General features: G+C 38.1%; 1 protein-coding gene across 1 annotated transcript; it reads left to right on the top strand.

Moving 5' to 3' along the window:
• Positions 1–586: 586 nt before the first annotated feature.
• stk24a (serine/threonine kinase 24a (STE20 homolog, yeast)) lies at positions 587–18,058 on the top strand. Its single transcript, XM_026144888.1, has 11 exons — positions 587–1,140; positions 5,900–6,130; positions 10,056–10,112; positions 10,234–10,342; positions 10,864–11,021; positions 11,523–11,708; positions 11,841–11,983; positions 12,087–12,291; positions 12,372–12,440; positions 13,429–13,565; positions 14,570–18,058. The coding sequence occupies exons 1-11, from the start codon at positions 1,099–1,101 to the stop codon at positions 14,601–14,603; spliced, it is 1,371 nt and encodes a 456-aa protein (XP_026000673.1). The 5' UTR covers positions 587–1,098; the 3' UTR covers positions 14,604–18,058.
• Positions 18,059–18,393: the final 335 nt, after the last annotated feature.

Raw genomic sequence — 18,393 nt, forward strand, 5'->3', positions numbered from 1 at the left:
TTATATACATTTAAGTTTGAGACTTAAATGTATATATTTATGCATAAAAATATACAGAATATAGATGTCATTTTTAAAAAAAAAGGAAAAAAAGCAGACTTTTATAAACATGTCTTTGACAATTTTAACGACTGACACTTATTTGTAAAGATTTTCACCCACTCAAATTAAAAAATAATTAAATATCAATTTAATAAATTGGACTGAATTGACACTTTTGTCAGTATAGATATGACGGGGGGCGGCAGCTCAGGTTGAGCAGGCTGGGGACGAAGAGAGGCCAGAGGAGGATGCTAGGATAATAGGGTGAGATGGAGGCAGTTGACCCGCTGTGGCGACCTCTACAGGGAGCAGCTGAAAGAAGGAGAAGAAATAAGAAAAGGCGCTATTGTTTAAGCTCATAAATAGTGTAGGACAGCAGTTTTGGTTTCTGTAGTTTCTTGGGAACAGAATGAGCTTTTCCGTTTTGGCATGACTAAAATAAAATCACATCAAATATATCTTTGTTTTCCCCAGAAAAATGTCCATGCAGAAAAGTGAAAGGTACTAACTTGTGACGTTTTTTGGTTTACGAATGACGACATCTGCTGTGCCTCGCGCTGATTGGTCCTTCGCTAAACGAAAATGATATTAACCAAGATGGCGCCGGGCAAGAGAGAAAAGTGATGAGAGAATAGAACAACAAGCGACCAAACTCTATAACAGTTTGCATGTATTCGCTCTGCGCGATTATTTTATGCCACGCCTGTATTACTTTCACCCGGAAACTGTCAAACACGCGCGGAGAGGACGCTGCGACGCAGTTATTTTGCTAACTGTTTGTTAACCAGCTGCTAAAGTCGCTAGCCTACCTAACGTCTGCTAACGTTAACTGCGGAAGGCGAGTCAGGAGAAAGCAGGCAGGCGGTTCAAAGTAGGAGCCGACAAGTGAACCTGACTTTATTTTGGTTTGGAGACGTCTTTTAATAAGGTAGCACGTCTTTCATAGTTTGGAGCTCTGTCAGTTACAGCAGGGTGTTGTTAGGAAAGAAACGTTATACCTCTGATAAATAGAGGTGAAAAGACGAGGAAAGGCGTCATCTTTGCTGACTTGACGCCATGGCTCACTCTCCAATTCAGAGCGGACTGCCGGGGATTCAGGTAAATTGAAATTTTTGTGTTGTGTTTTATTATCTGACATTCAGCTGCGAGCTAACTTGGTCACTTGGCATTTTCACTTCTTTCTTTTTTTTTTTCAAGTTTGCCAAATAACCGAAAGTAATGTGCATCCGAGTTACCGAGAATGTGCAACCTTTGCTTTCCAATAAATGCACCTGTCGTATTTGCCAAAGTCCAGCTAGATGAGTTTTGGAAAGAAAAAAAAAGAATGTCATTATCGAAAATGATTTTGTAATTCATCTGGCCGGTCAATTCATATAATGTTTATTGTAGTCGAGATCAGATCCAAGGTTAAAGATTGCATTTTGGACTGATTTCTGGAGTTTTAAAATGTAATTTATTTATCATATATACTGTTAAAATGAATGCTTATATTAAACATGAGTAAAGTTTCAAAGGGCTTAAATGTAGGGGGAAAAGGATGAACTGAGGGGCTACACCAAAGCACAGTTTAACATAAAGAACGATCAATGTGAACTGGAAATCCTGCAGAGCTCCAACAAGAGAATCCCAGAATAAAAACAAGCTGGAAAATTTAGTGGATTTGGAAAAGAGCAATAATAAGAGTAATAGGTCTGTTTAAAATAAGGAAAACCTGAGAAATTAATTCTCTTGGTATTTCTGAAGCTGAAGCTAGAGAATGTCTAGCCCTGTCCCAATAACTAAATATATAAAACCATACAGCATTATGTATTAATATAGTTGTAAAAAAAAGTAGATCACTTGTTTACACCCATCAGCACTTAAGAATCTTACAATCTTCAGTGTAATATCAGAGGAGAATAATTGTGGATTCGTTATGTCCTGAAAATCAGTTCATTAATTCATTACTATTTCTATTTAATGTTAAACTTTTTTTGGAAATTAGTTGTGTTAATTTATAACTTTATCTATCAAATGCACCGACCACTTTATGGTTATCATGCCACGTCCTGCTTAAGTAAAGTAGGCCACATTACAGTGCGTGTAAGAATGAAACTTGGCATGCATGATTGTCTGCAGGTAACTGATTGCACACAGTGAAACTCTATGAATTATTGGTTAATCATTTACATGTCCACAGACAACACAGGTTAAAAGGTAACATCAGATATGTGCCCATAGCTTTGCATGCAGTTGGGTGGCTGACATTGAGTCTTCGCCCCTGAGGGTGCGGCACTGTGGTGTGTGGATGACACTAGACTACACAGTTGTATAGAGCAGCTGGCAGAGCATTAAACACAAGGTTTTAGAGCGAGGTTCAGGCAGCTTTGGTTGTTGGAGTAAACCTGCTGACTGTGGATATGGCAAGTACATTCCCATGTGTCGTCTGTGGTCACAGTGCCTTTGTTGTTTTTCCACATTGTTTTTTCAGAGGTCAGCCTCAACGTTATGATTTTCACCTGGATGACTGATCACAGCAGTGTTATGATAGTATTTTGGTTGTTGTTTCTACTCTGCTTTGTTCTGCACTGCTTTGATTTATTTGTTTGTAAAGTTCCATTTCTATCAAATTCAGCAGCCTCACTCTTTGCCAGATTGCAGCTCTCAACTCATCTTCTAAAAAGGTTTAACCACTTTGCATTAGCACTTTTACAGGAAATTAGTATCTAGGAAACTCACAAGCAATATATTGTGTCAACTTAAGCCAAAGCTATGTGGTAAATTAAACATTAAAATCTTCCCAAAAAAAATCAAAGCTGCTGTAAAATATGTATAAATATTTTATTATAGTTTAGCTTTGTAGCGTTAGAGGGAGGTTGTTGTTTGTTTGTTTTTTTTCAATATTCTGTGCCATCTTTGCTATGAAAAGTAAGTCACTCCAAGCTCTGCTCAGGCTGTTTGGGTTAATGATTGCCATATATGAAGGGAAATTGAACTGCCTGGCTTGAAGACCATTATTGCTTTCCTGGTTCTCCATGGGGAAATAAGCCATTTAGCTCAGTCAATAATTCAGGGTGTAGTCCTTCAATTTATGCTTAGCCTTTGTGGTGCAAGGGTCATTAAGCTTTTGTCAGGTCTGTGTTATGCTGTCTTTTGATGTAAGTGTAGCTCAAAGCCACAAATTTGACTTGATAAGTTTTAAATATTTAATATAGAGTGACTTTTATCAAGTGTAATGAGATTACCCAATTGACTTGATAAAGTTAATCTGCATTCATATGTCAAGGCCAGTTTGTAAATCTAATGTTTGTATTTTTGGTAACAAAGGATTTGATGATGACTGGATTCAATGTATAATGTGTCATCACAGTATGGTAATTAGAGAGTTGTGAAATGTCAGAGGAAATTCAAAGGCTTGTTGTGGTGACAGCTGATTTTAAAACAAAAAAATGGGTGACTTCATCTAACCTTACACTCCAACTGTGTTGCCTAAAAGTTGAGAAGTATACTTTTGATGGACTTGTAACTGGATGGAAAGTCTACTATTGACCAACTGTCAGCTACAAAGGAGTGGGGGAGGAGGGAACCTTTTTCATGTGGACAGGGTTTTAAAAGCTAAACCAATCTTCTAAATTGGTATCACAGCCAAACGAAGCATGTTGTTATTGATCAGAATTGACTTTCCTAAACCCCCAACTCTTATTATTTTTTTTCTAACATGGAAAGCTTGTCATATCACTTGTCAATAAGGTGATACGTGCTTAACAGTGTTGATGATGTCTACATTGGATCTGTGCTGGATTAAGGAGGCTGTGTTTAACCTCTAAGTTGACACAAGAAAACACGAAGAGGATGTCTCTGTTTCTACTATTTAAGTGGAAACAATTCCCTGAACCTTCTGACAGTGTACTGCTAAACAAGCAGACTACCTCTTTATTGCAGATCTGTTTCATTGTAAAGTGTGCTCACAAGTCACTTTATTAAGTGTACCTTGCCAGTACTAGTTTGGACCCTTGTTGCTTTCAGAAGTGCCTTATTACTTCAAGGCATAGATTCAAAAAGGCGCTGGAGACATTCCTCTGGGATTTTGCTCGATATTGACATGACAGCATCACAGTAGAGTAAATTAATTGCTATGTTCAAGAAACCAGTTTTAGATGATTTGAGCTTGGTGCCATGGTGAATTATCTTACTGGAAGCACCAATATGAAGATGGCTACATTGTGGTCTAGGGCTGCCACAAACGATTATTTTGATAGTCGACTAGTCACCGATTATTTTTGCGATTAGTCGACTAATCAGATTATGCATCCATTGGACATAAAACGTACAACTTATTGCACCAGCAGAGCATCTGCTCTTATATAACTATCATTAGCTTAGAGCGTTAAGTGTTTAAGGTATGTGCTAACTAAAAATAAAGACAAGATGATAGTTTATTAAATTTTAATGAAATTTGCGGATTGTTTCAGTGAAGTTTAATAAACTCAGCCGTCTGCTCCTTGCTATCTAAACTATAACAGGACACCGGAGTATATTCTCGAGCATCTCACACTTCTGATGATCAGATGTCTGCTTGACGTTTATTTAGCTGTGTAAAAACTATAACTTTAATCTCAGCCAAACCGATTTACTCAGGAACAAATAAAACACTGAAAAAAGCCAAACAATAACATTTTTAAGTTATCTAAGTGACTTATATATCATGTTTAACCTGAGTAGCGAAAGACGGCGGTGGGTTTGAAAACGATTTGCTGGGAGTCCGGTGTTCTCACGGGCTCTAGTGAGTCTTGAACCCCGGCTAGCTATCGAGCTAGTGGGTAACAGACGTCTCCGAAAACGTCAGGGCGCTTTTGAAAATATGTGGTGTCTTGATAAACTGAGCAGATATTTGAGGTTTACACAGCTACATTCTCGCCTGAAAATATGTTAAATGTTTATTTTGTGACCCAGAAAGAATAATAAGAGTAACATTAAAACTAACTAGCTGCCGCCATTGTTGGAAACTGAGCAGGGCTGCAATGGGCCGCGCTGTGAATTCTGGGACACTTCTTCTTCGGGGTTTAACGTCAGCTGGCATCCTTGTACATGCAGTGCTGCCGTCTTCTGTTTCAGTCCGTTATTACACTCTTAAATCCTACTACTTATTCCTGCGTCTTTTGGGATCTTACAAAGCTTCAAATGACGTGTCGACTATTAAATTAGTTGTCGCCGATTTTGATAGTTGACGTAATCGTGACTAGTCGACTAATCGTGGCAGCCCTACTGTGGTCATAAAGGGATGGACATTATTAGTTACACTAATGGATAGGCTATGATTTTTAAACAATGCTCAGTTGGTATTAAGGGCCCTGAAGTATGCTAAGACTATGGCCTCCACATTATATAACCACCACCAGCCTGAATCACTGATACAAGGCAGGCTGGAGCCATGCTTTCATGTTGTTTTTACACCACATTCTGACCCTAAAATCTGAACATCACAGCAGATGTTAAGACTCATCAGACCAGGCAACATTTTTCCAATTTTCTCTTGCCCAATTTTTGTGAGCATGTGAGAATTGTAGCCTCATCTTCCTGGTTTTAGCTAACAAGAGTGACACCTGGTCTGGTCTTCTGCTGTGAATCTGAGTGTTTGTCTCTGTGTTAGCCCTGGCAACCTGGCTAACACTAACAACCTGGACAGGTTGTACCCTGCCTCTTACCCAGTGACAGCTGGGATAGGCTCCAGCCCATCCGCGACCATGTATTGAATAAGAAGATGATGGATGGATATTTATTTGTTAAACTTAAGATTTTACATTTTCTGACAAGGTTTGATGTTACTTTAAATGTCCTCTTTTTTTCTCTCTCGACGTCTTTTTTCTCTGTCAATCAGAATTTCAGAGCTGATCCAGAGGAGCTTTTCACCAAGTTGGAGAGGATAGGCAAAGGCTCTTTCGGTGAAGTCTTTAAAGGCATCGACAATCGAACTCAGAAAGTTGTGGCCATTAAAATTATTGATCTGGAGGAAGCGGAGGATGAAATAGAAGATATTCAGCAGGAAATCACAGTTCTCAGCCAGTGTGACAGTCCTTTCATCACCAAGTATTTTGGATCCTATCTCAAGGTAAGCTTTAATCTCAGGAAGAATATTGTTGCGTGAACTTGTAAAAGCTGAAGCTTGACATAATGGATTTGTTTGTAGTGTGTTCTTGTAAGCAAGTGATGGCAATTTAGGTAAATAAATAATGCAAATAGACAATGGAGGAAGTATTGTCTGTGAAATGGTGCAGATTAGTATAGAATAACTCGACTTGGCCTGGGATTACAGTAGTGTATGCCCTGTGGGCTGTTTACGGCAAAGTTTATAAGCCATATGTACATATGTAAAAGAGACATAATTATAATGTCAAACTGTTGAATTTCAGCTTTGGTGTTGGTGTTTTATTTGCAGATTAAAAAAAGAGAAGGAAAAAGTAAAAGCGTGGGTCTACTGTAGTAGCTGTATTTACAGCATCACTGAGACACTTTTTTGTAACTAGAATAGATTTTCACACTAAATGTGATAGAGTGGCTCTCAGAGCATTTACTGTGGTACTTAAGATGAGAAACGAGAGAAGTGGTCCATTAGCTCAAGTTATGTGACTGGCTGAAGGAGAGAATTGAGTCCAATGTGTTTCTAGTATGTAAATATGATGTGTATGTTGTGTCCATGGAGTTTCTAGACTGGTACTGCTATTTGCGTGAAAAAACCCCATATCATCTGCTTTCATCCATCATTGATCCCACATGCATCTCAGGGAACAGATAGCTTCTCATTTTAATCAGTCTAGTGGTCTGGAAGTCAGCAGCTGACGAACAGCAGCTCGTGCTTTATGCTGTACCATATAAACTAACGCCTTGGTATTCCCCCGGATAAGCTGGAGGAGGTGGCTGGGGAGAGGGAGGTCTGGGCCTCTTTGCTTAGGCTGCTGCCCCCGCGACCCGGCCCCGGATAAAGCGGATGAAGATGGATGGATGGATGGATATAAACTAAGAAATCTGCCCACCTATTGTTGTTGTTTTAGGGACGTCTGCCTTTTTGAGTCGGATAAGTCGCACATAGGTTTAGGAGGGAGAAACGAGGATAATGTGTGTTTGTGTGCCTTGTTATAGATCAACTTGAAGTTAGTTGTTGTTGTCTGGTCAGAATTTTAACATCTGCTTATTATAGTGGGCAGGAGAAGCAGAAGTGGTTCTGACACTCAGCTGTTGCAACTTGCATCAAAAATGGTACTCTAATCGTTTTATAACCAGTGTTAATTAGACCTCCTCAGTATATTATTAAATTTTGGTGTCCACTACATGAACTTTTATAAAACCACTTAGGAATAAGAAATGCACTAATCCAATGTTAGGATTGAATATTAGTGCGAACCTGGCTTGAAAAACTGGATTGCATATCACATGCTACTAGGGCTGCCACGATTTGTCGACTAGTCACGATTACGTCGACTATCAAAATCGTTGACGACTGATTTAATAGTCGACGCGTCGTTTGAAGCTTTGTAAGATCACAAAAGACGCAGGAATAAGTGGCAGGATTTAAGAGTGTAATAACGGACTGAAACAGAAGATGGCAGCATTGCATGTACAAGGATGTCAGCTACCGTTAAACCCCGAAGAAGAAGAAGAAGCAGCTGTGTCCCAGAATTCATAGCGCGGCCCAGCGCAGTTTCCAACAATGGCGGCAGCTAGTTAGTTTTAATGTTACTCTTATTATTCTTTCTGGGTCACAAAATAAACGTTTAAGAGAACACCGGACTCCCCGCAAATCATTTTCAAACCCACCGCCGTCTTTCGCTACTCAGGTTAAATATATATGAGTCACTTAGATAACTTAAAATGTTATTGTTTGGCTTTTTTTTTTAGTATTTTATTTGTTCCTGAGTAAATCAGTTTGTCTGAGATTAAAGTTAGAGTTTTTACACAGCTGAATAAACGTCAAGCAGACAACTGATTATCAGAAGTGTGAGATGCTCCAGAATATACTCCAGTGTCCTGTTATATTTTAGATAGCAAGGAGTTTATTAAACTTCACCGAAACAATCCGCAAATTTCATTAAAATTTAATAAACTATCATCTTGTCTTTATTTTTAGTTAGCACCTTAAACACTTAAAGCTGTAAGCTAATGATAGTTATATAAGAGCAGATGCTGCTGGTGCAATAAGCTGTAGTTTTGCGTCCAATGGATGATGATCTGATTAGTCGACTAATCGCAAAAATAATCGGTGACTAGTCGACTATCAAAATAATCGTTTGTGGCAGCCCTACATGCTACACATCATCAGTGGTTTGTTTGCTAGCAGAAGATTTGAAGAAGCTGACAGCAGTTTAAAGTGTTTCAGTCTAGCTCCACCGGCAGCCTTAATCTCTAAGTTTAGAAATGTTTTTAATTTAACTGCAGTCAGGTGCATCGACGGAACTGAAAAACTAACAGCGATGCTTTTTCTCTCTCACTCGCACATATCGTGAAACAAAAATCAAATGTCTGGCACCGCAGAAGGTGAAGTGCTTATTCCTAGAAGTGGATCGTGCAGCATAAGCTTTTACTTTATGTGTGATGTGAGGAGCTGTAAAAGGAAGTAGTTAGTCAGAGGAAAGGAAACTAGTGACTTTAATGACTGAGTGCAAATAAAATAGGTAAAACATGAATTTATGTTAATATATATTTTCATTTTTTTATTTTGTCACTTTGGTCCAATGTCATTTATTATTTTGCTTCTAAATACCAGTCCTGTAAAATTTATACTCTTGAAGGTGTTTATTTCCTTTACTTTAGAAAGTTAGGAAGACAGTGTTGCCCTCCACATAAAGACTAATTCCCTGACTCTTTCTCACTGAGAGAAATACAGATTATTTATTTAACACTGGTATCAGATTGGTCTGATACCAGATCGAGTCTCTGTATAGGATCAGAACTGGAAAAAGTTGGATTGTTGCATCTGTATTAGAAATAACACAAGAACTGGTAATAAACCAAGGTGTTCCTTACAGTACTGATCTGATGATGGGTGTGGTTGTAAAGCTAAAAAAACCCCACAAAAAACAATGAGCTTCTGACACTGAAGTTTGTGTATGGCAAAGTAAAATCAAAAGAAATGAGAAGAAGTCAGAAAAATGACCATCCTCTGAATGCAAATAAAAGAAAGTCCAGATATTGGTGTGTGGCTGCGTTGGTGGGTGTTGGTTTCCATCTGTGAGGCAGCAGCACCAACTGAGAAAACATCTGCTGATGTATAATATTATGCAGATTGCATGCACTTGTAAGTGTAAGCAAGATGAAATGACATTCGCAGGGTCCTGTAGTTATAATTTGACTTTTCACTGTACAGCTGATGTACCGTCACAGGTTGTTATGAGATAGAAAACGTATTTGTTTCTTTCCATGTTCAAAATCCAGCCATTATGAGAGTTGTCACAATAACAGCCAGTGAGTTGTGTATCATAAAATTTCAAATCATAAAATTTGAAAGTTTGTGTCATAATTAGGGTGTAATTTTAATTATCTTGGTCTATCTATATAGTGGTTCAATAAACCAAAACTAGGTTTTCTTGAATCTCAATAACACAGTTCCAATTATTACATTTAATTCTGTGTGATGTTGTTTCCTAGAAGTCTTGAACAATATGAAGCGCAAAGGCACACCAAATTTATTTTTAAAACCCCCCAAAACAAAACAAACAGTGAGAGTACTAATATCAGAATGAGCTGAAAGGTCTCTCACTTATAAAAAAAACAAACAAACAATCAATCAAAAAACTAAAGTTGATTGATCTTCCACTATTTGTACCTCTGAAGATGTGGCATATAGTGTACAGTAGTGGAACAGTTATTAAAATGGTTATTTATCATTCACTTATTTAACATGATTTTTTTTCCCACCACAAAACACCCCATGACATAACTAGTACCCACAACTATTCCCGTTATTAGAAACCTGAATGAGTACTGTTTTCTGTCTCTACCATAACTTTAAACACTGTCCAATGGATTTGTCTATTTTTCAGGGTACAAAATTATGGATTATTATGGAATATTTGGGTGGAGGATCAGCCCTTGATTTGGTAAGTTGTTATGAATTGCGATCTGAAGATAATCTAGACTTAAAGTGTTTGTTTGTATGTAAGGCCATTATGACAGTTGTCACAATAACAGCCAGAGTCAAGAGTTTATCCATTCTCCTAGATGGAGCCGGGTCTACTCGATGAAACACAGATCGCCACCATCCTAAGGGAAATTCTGAAAGGTCTTGAGTATCTGCACTCTGAAAAGAAAATACATAGAGATATCAAAGGTCAGTCTGGTACATACATCGCCTTTGTTTTAAAAAATATATTTAGAGAGCAAGCCCTTTATCATCTTGCTAATATTGAAGTGAGACTTTAATCTTTTTGTGTCATTCTTTGCTAGGAAATTACTTACAAAAGCTTGCATTTCACAACTTCCAGCATCTGTTATGTCTTTTTTTTTTGTCTAAGTGTTGAGCCATAATTATATTTACACACAAGCCATATCACTAATATCTGTCCACGTCTTACACTTAGTTGAAATCCTGTTCAGCCCTGTAATATTCAACTTCTACACCATCATAGATAATATTTGTCTTACAGTAGTGATGGGTGATGGAGGAGGCCATTTCATTTAACATTTCTACAGGTGTAAGTTAATGTGGCTGAAAATAGTGTCAGAATTTTTTTTCTCTAGAGTGTTTTTTTTTAGTTCCTGTGGTAACTAAAAGGTATGGTTCTACCAATAGGTCTTTGACATTATGTGATGCATCTCACTAGCTTTTTATTTTTCTCACTGCTGTTTCAGCTGCCAACGTGTTGCTGTCAGAACAGGGTGACGTGAAGCTTGCAGACTTTGGAGTAGCGGGCCAGTTGACAGATACACAGATAAAAAGAAACACATTTGTTGGAACTCCCTTCTGGATGGCACCTGAAGTCATAAAGCAATCGGCCTATGATTCAAAGGTTAGCATTATCTTATATTGTGTGTTATCACGGTCACATTTAAACTTAAAAACAGCTGTCCCAGCAAAATCTTTGTCATAACTTTGTGTTCTTTTTAAAAAAAAAAAATTCGAGATCAATATTTTGCTTTAAAACAAGTTTGTACAATTAGTCATGAATGTATACTGTTTCATATAAAATTGTTCCCAATTTGTTTTTCATGTTAGTGCTTTGTTGACCTTTGTTTTTTTTTTTTGTCAGCATTGCTTAAGATGAGTATTCTTGACTAAAAATGACCCATATTATTTTATTTATTTTTTTTATGACCACAACATGAGTCAGTGTGGCTTGTCTACTCAGCTGCTATGTCACAGTCTTGTTTTTGCACAGTTTCCTCAAATACACCCTTGTTACTTAAGTCAGTCAATGTGAGTGTCATGTCATGGAGCTTGCTGTCAAAATGTTTGTGTTCTGCTATTTTAAAAACCAGGCATTTGGTTGCAAATGTTTTCCTTTTTTTAGGCAGACATCTGGTCATTAGGGATAACAGCAATAGAACTGGCTAAAGGAGAGCCTCCCCACTCTGAGCTTCATCCGATGAAAGTTTTATTCCTCATCCCAAAGAACAATCCGCCAACACTGGAAGGAAACTACAGTAAACCACTTAAAGAATTTGTTGAAGCCTGTTTAAATAAGGAGGCTAGCTTTGTAAGTGTTAAGAAAAAAAAAGTTCATTTTTTGAGTTTAAGTTGTATTTTTAAGCTTGAAAATGAAAAGAAGAAGAGGAAATCCACTCTATTAATTGCTCATTTTTTTTTTTTTTTTATGTTTTCTCTATAGAGGCCAACTGCCAAAGAGTTGTTAAAACATAGGTATATTGTAAGGCATGCCAAAAAGACGACCTACCTGACGGAGCTGATTGACAGATACAAGAGATGGAAGTCAGAACAGTCTCGGGATGAATCTGGCTCCGAATCTGATGAGTAAGTTATCTAAACCAACCTTATTCAGTTCAGTGTTGGGGTGCAGGTGTAAAGTCTATCAACTGTAGTCCACTGATGTTCCTAAAACCCTGCTTGATTGTAGGGAACAAGATGGCCAGGCATCTGGAGGTGATGATGCTAGTAATGATAAATGGATTTTCAACACCATCAAGGAAAAGGATCTGGAAAACGATTTGAAAAATGACCTGAAAAATGACCTGACAAATGACCCTAAAAAGGACCTGAAAAAGGACTTGAAAAAGGTCCAGAATGGAGCAGCACGGCCTGCTGAGTTGGAAAGGAATCGGGTAAGGAATGGGCTCTTTCAAAAGGCCTTATTCAAGGTTCCTATTTGGTTTTTCAAATTAAAGTATTTTGTTTTTTCCAGGTGGAGGAGAATCCAAAGAGGCCTTTGTCACAAAGCTTATCAACAATCTTTTCTCCAGTTTTTTCAGAGGTACAAGCATCGCTTTCTTGTCCCATATTAAAATATTCATCATTGATGAATACATAAGTAATTGGTACTCAACTGGTCACACCAACTTAAGGTGTACCCAGCAGGATTTTACTAACAATGGAAGTATATGTTTATGTTGAAGGGCCTCAGTGTGGAGTCCTCAGCCTATAGCAGCATTCAGGATGTCATAGGAAGGACTATATACTGTAAATACTGTAAACAGTGCAAATTAATCTTAGTTGAACAGACACTTACAGAGCAGAGGAAGAAGCAGGTGAGAGAAACTTAAGTGCCCAGTCACACAGGCCTGGTGACCATCTGGCATCACAAGTCATTAAAGAAAGATATGCATTTCCCACCCAGGTGGAGAGTAGTTGCTGGAGGTAGCACACATGCACTAGTGTGAAAAGAAGTTTATGGTGTGTACCTAAAACCTTCTTGTGGTTGCTTTGGTCGCTAGCAGATTGTCCTGGCTATAAAATAGCCTTGAAAGTAAGCCAAACAGAGGTTCCCAGGTGGTTGCCAACTGGTCTCTAGGCCTGTGTGATTATGGCCACACACACAGCAGAAAGGTGACACCAGACAATGTGAGGCATGTTCTGTCATTTCAGCCTCATTAAATCCTGTAACGTAACACCCTCCTGCAGGATTATGTACACATATTGCTGTGTTTATTTTTACCTCTAACCAGAACAACAGTGAGTTAAAAAAACAACAACTAACTAACCATTTCCCCCTTGAATGTAATGTTTTAAGTAGTAAAGCAGTAAATTTCCTGCCTGTGCTGCTCCCTTTGCATTCATTCTAGCTTGCTGAACCACCGCTGTTCTCTCTGTCAGTTTTTTTTAGAGTCAGCAGAGTTTACAAACGGCAACTGATCCTACACAGTGTACCTTTAAGTTTATGTTCCATTTTATGTTAGAGGCTGCAGTTTTCTTTAGAATTAGGCAGTTCACATTATGTCATCTAAAAGCTGTCACTTTCACAGTTGAAACAGAAAGGCGAGACAAGTAATGGCAAGCCAGAAGCTGCAGAGGAGCTGCGAAAGGCCATTGTTCAGGCAGAAGAAAAATACCCAGGAATCTGTGACTCCCTGGTGGCTGAACTAGTGCAGAGACTTCAGAGGCAAGTGAAGTTCACACCAGTAACTTTTAACTTTTTCCTCCATTTAGTAGGTTGTGAATTTGCATAATTACTTCCTGAATGGATTTCATATTAAAGCAGACTGTGTGGCAGGATGTAAGCCTAAGGGGGCAGCTTAATTGTAAACCAACTGGTTTCCAATGACAAAGGGAAAAGCTTTAATTCAATTTGGCTGGAAAATATGCACTTTTTTGAATACACTTATTGGTATAGTCACTTGCACTGATGCATCAAAAGCACTATTTTGTACAAAGTTTTCCATGAGACAGCAGTTTCTGTTGGGATCATGGAGTCATCTGATCATATTGATGTACAGTAAACAATGTTGACAGCACTTTAAAAGGATTTCACTCATTTCTAAATACTACTGAGAGTCTATAGCTATGCTAGTTCCTCTATGAGGATGTCTGCACTTTAACAGATTGGTAAAGTGTTTACAATGGTCACTGTCTAGATTTAAGATTTTAGCTTAAACAAGATTTCATTTAAGTGTGATATGTCTGAGACTGACTGGAGTATGATTGACTTACAGCCAGAAACGTACAAAAAACCAGTCTACTGAGGTAGAATAATACAGAGAAAACCCCATCAATTAGATGACCCCTGCCTAACGCAAGCACTTTAGCGAAAGTGGGAAGTCCTTTTTAACAGGAAGAGACCTCCAACAGAACCAGGCTCAGGAAGGGGCAAGAAATTCCAATAACCTCAATTCTATTTTTCATGTAGCATCAGACTTTCCATGCTTCAGTGAGCATGGTACAAGCACATGTTAAGTGTGAGGATGTATTACTGAAGCCCAGAAAATCAGAGCTGAGGAGTCTTAAATGGTGACTTTTCAGAGAGGAAACCCAAGCCTCTCAATCTTGTTATGCAGGAATAATAGCAAGTATATGTGTTTAATCCATCTGCAATTTGTTTTTGTGTAATGTTTTGTCTCAACTTAACCCAAGGCTGGTAAATATTGACCTTTATTTATTTATTTTCAGGTTTTCTGTGCCACATGCAGCCCCCACTCACTGAGATGAGCCAAGTCCAGTTGTGCTCCACTTTTCCACCCTGGTGGCAGCAGTCAGATCTTTTCCTCTGACCTCCACAGCCAGAATGAAGTCTCCCAGGAAGGTCTCCATCACTTATTTGCCTGAAGCAAATCCTGGCCTACTTAATGTCTGTTTATATGCTAGCACAGCATCAGAGGTTCCTATTCAAGACAGTCAGTGGCCACTCAGTTAGCTGCCACCTGCTGTAAGATTCCCCTTCTCGATACCTCCTTCTCAATTGTTTTATTTTAAGAGCACATTAGCTGTCTTTCTGGAAGGACTTTTTTTGATTTTGGTGTGTTTGTGGCTTTTTCCCATATAGGTTTACAGTCGGCATCCTTATGGAGAAAATAACTTGCTTAATTAATTGTGTGCATGTGGCTGTGTGAAAGATCCTGTGAAATGTTCAGTGAAGCGTGACGAGTGGGTTTGAAGCATTCTATTGAAAACTCAGGTATCCCGCTTTTAGTGGATTGGGTCTACTGGGAGATGGAAAGAGCTCTGCAGGGTGGTTGTACAGACTTGTAAATAGGCTGATTTCTACAGTTTCTTGAGAGGTTAATGGTGCATTTGGAACCACTGTGTACAAATGGCCAAATGCAAAGTGTAGATAATGGCTGTGAGGTGAATATTTTTGAGAGACTTAAGAGGCCACAAGTGAGATTGCCTTGCCTTTGTACTTTATTCTTTTGTATATCTGTCTTTGATTTCTCTCTGTTTAGTTGGAAACTTTTTAAGTACTCATCCAGTGAATGAAAGTGGCTGCCCTCTATCATGGTTTACTATTGATTTGTTTGTGTATATTTCTTGATTCTCTTTGATTTCACACTCTTTAGTGTGGTTGTAATAATGTTGGAGAATGTCTGAAAAAGAGAGAAATGGCTGGTTTATTGAAGCCCCAGCAGTTTTAAACACTGGATGCTCCGTTTCCAGCCCCAATTCCATAAAGCTTCGAGTTGTGTTGGTTTGTTGGACTCTGCCTCATCCCGCTTTTTTTGTTGTTTTTTTGTTTGTTTCTGTGTTTGTTTGTTTGTTTGTTTTTTCAGCATTTGATTGATAAACTGAGGTTTCGTCCATTCATTCCATTAACAGGGCAGTGCCATCGTCTGAGTTTAAATCAGCAGACTCTCTTAGTCTTCCTAGGAGCTGCAGCGGTACTATCCTCAGTGTACCTACAGCTTTAATTGCACTTCAAGTATAAATGCCTTTGACTATAAAAAAAAAGTAGCCATAAAACAGTAGCATGAGACTTACGGTATTTTGCAGGTATTCACTCTACCATCCGGGACGAACAGAAGTCCGCCACAAGTCTCACAGCTTGGACTTTGGAGTTGGTCATGCAGTGTAATAATTGCCTGGCTGTATCATTTTGATTTTTAACTTTGTGATAAGTGTGCTAGTTTTCTAGACTCCTTACAGCATAGATGACACTGCTCTCAGATGTATATATTAACATAAAGCCAAGCAGTGTTCAGAGACCAGTGGCACTGCTGCTACGTTTGACTCTAGCTTAAAAGGAATGTGCATGGTAGTATAAAGCCTAATGGTTGGCCTGAGTAGTATGCGTTGTAGCATACTCCTACAGGACTGAAGGAATGTTGAGCCCTAAACAGAGTCAGATCAGCCTTATAGTATTTGTGATGAATGGGATGAATAGTATCAGCTTTAAAGTGTTGGATCTGTTGCTTTTGTTGTGACTTGTCCTCTGTTTCTAAATTCAGTGATGTTTTATTGATGAATGACAAAAAGATCAAAATCATTTCTTTTTTTCATAAAAGAAGGTGCACATGAGCAAAATTACCCTGTATGTAGGTTGTCTTAAACCTTTTTTTAATATATAATCTTTGGGGTTTAAGAATCATTTTTTGCCGATATAATGTATACAATACACACGAGAAGTTAAAGGAATAGGTTGACATTCTGGGAAATACTTATTTTATTTGTAGTGGAGAAAGGAGAAGAATAAAATCAGTTAATGTGTCCTTTTTATTAGGTATACAGTGCAGTCTGACCTTAAAATCTACTTTTGTAATACTGCACTGCAATGTTATTTTGACAATATTTTTGCAACTCATCAGTTTTCATCAGTTAGACCGCATCTGTTTACAAATGTTATTAGAGAAGAAGAGAATAAAATTCAGACCAGGATACATTACCTTTTTAATTTCACCGAAAAAGTGAAAATGTAATTGGAGGAATGTACCTTTATTGCACGACACACAGTTTCCATTGTACTTCTATAACATAAGCCTCCTATTAAAGGTAATCTGCCGATCTTAGATTTTACATCACAATTGTGAGCATCATAAAGAGACGGCATTTGTATTCGACTGATTTATACTGCAGATGGGTTCCTAATAAAGTGGTCACTGAGTGCTTAAGTTAACAGGAACACAAAGTATTTCCTGTATGTCAACCTTGTTCTTTTAAACAAACCATTTCATAGTTCCTTTCTGCTTCCTGTTGTACTTCTGGTGGGAAATGGACTAAAATGAGGGCAGTTGAAATGCTGATCAGATGAATAAGTAGAAGCTGGTTAACCGAGCGACTGCACGTAATGAGTCTGCTCTTCATTCAAACAAATGTGCCATTTATGCCCCAATCTGCACCTTTAACGTGATCTAGTGTGGCTCTTCTCTTTTTGTGTTGCGCTGTTGCTTTTTAAAGATGTTACTCAGTGTTATGGAGTTTTCTTCTTCTTCTTTTGTGTGTTGTTTGGCAATAAAGCAGTGTGATCGGCAGGAGTCATCTCTCAGCACAAGTAGGCATATATGCTTAAACTATTTTTATAACCCCAAAGAGCAGTATTATGTAATAGAAGGAGTAAAGCTGGATTCTGTGATGTGTTCGAATTTCAGTTAACACTGGATAGCAATCATTTAAAATGTACATTTCAGTTTGAATGATTTTTTTTTTTTTTGACAAGTTTCCAGTCCAGTATGTGTTGTTGCTCATTCAGGACAGTGCTGTTGGATTTCTTGGAATTAGTCAAATGTTTAATAAATAAATAAAAATTAAGTGGAAAGTTGAATAGGTTTGCTTTTTACATTTTCCTGACTCAGACTGTAGTGCCTCTTGGAAATATCACCCTTCTTGCTGCTTGCGGTTATGTGATCGAATTTCCTTTTTAAGTTTTGTATAATAACCCACACATTTCAAAGTCCACATATTCAAAATCAAGAGATGAAATGTATGGCTACTGCATAAAGGTTTTCAGTTGATGCAGTATGCATTTCGCACAATTGAATGCTGCACGTAGATCAAAGCAAGTATGTTTGTTTGTTTTTGTTTTCAGTTTGAATTTTAAACATAAGAAATGATACTGAAATTTTCTTGGCAACATTATCAGAACGGAGACGATGATTCATCTTCGGACTGTATAGGGATATAGAGAAACCAGTCAAACACATTTCTGAATAAAACATTCCTTAAACTTCATGTTGTGCAACTGGTGCTTTGTTGTTTTTGTCTAATTAATCTTTTCTTATCATGTATTATCACACCTATTAGCTCTGGGTAAAAATCCATATGAAATTCATAGCTCAGTGATTTAAGCGGAGAACAGAATGTGTTGCATGTGAGGAATTTAAGTCATTTGGATTTTGGTTTATCTCTTGATGTGTACTTGATGAAAGGTTGTCATTTTATGTCAGGGTTGTCCAACTCCAGGCCTCTAGGTCTGGTGTCCTGCAGGTCTTAGATCTCACCATGGGCCAACACATCTGAACCAAATGATTAATTCATTACCAGGCCTCTAGTGAACTACAAGGCAT

The sequence above is a fragment of the Astatotilapia calliptera genome, chromosome 16 (genome assembly GCF_900246225.1).
Source record: "Astatotilapia calliptera chromosome 16, fAstCal1.2, whole genome shotgun sequence".
Taxonomy (NCBI): Eukaryota; Metazoa; Chordata; class Actinopteri; order Cichliformes; family Cichlidae; genus Astatotilapia; species Astatotilapia calliptera.

Bases quoted from the DNA above. Each gene is read 5' to 3' on its own strand.
- stk24a (XM_026144888.1), top strand. From the start codon at position 1,099: ATGGCTCACTCTCCAATTCAGAGCGGACTGCCGGGGATTCAG. The intron at 10,113-10,233 runs GTAAGTTGTTAT...CCATTCTCCTAG, and splicing joins GAGGATCAGCCCTTGATTTG to ATGGAGCCGGGTCTACTCGA. The intron at 11,022-11,522 runs GTTAGCATTATC...TCCTTTTTTTAG, and splicing joins AATCGGCCTATGATTCAAAG to GCAGACATCTGGTCATTAGG.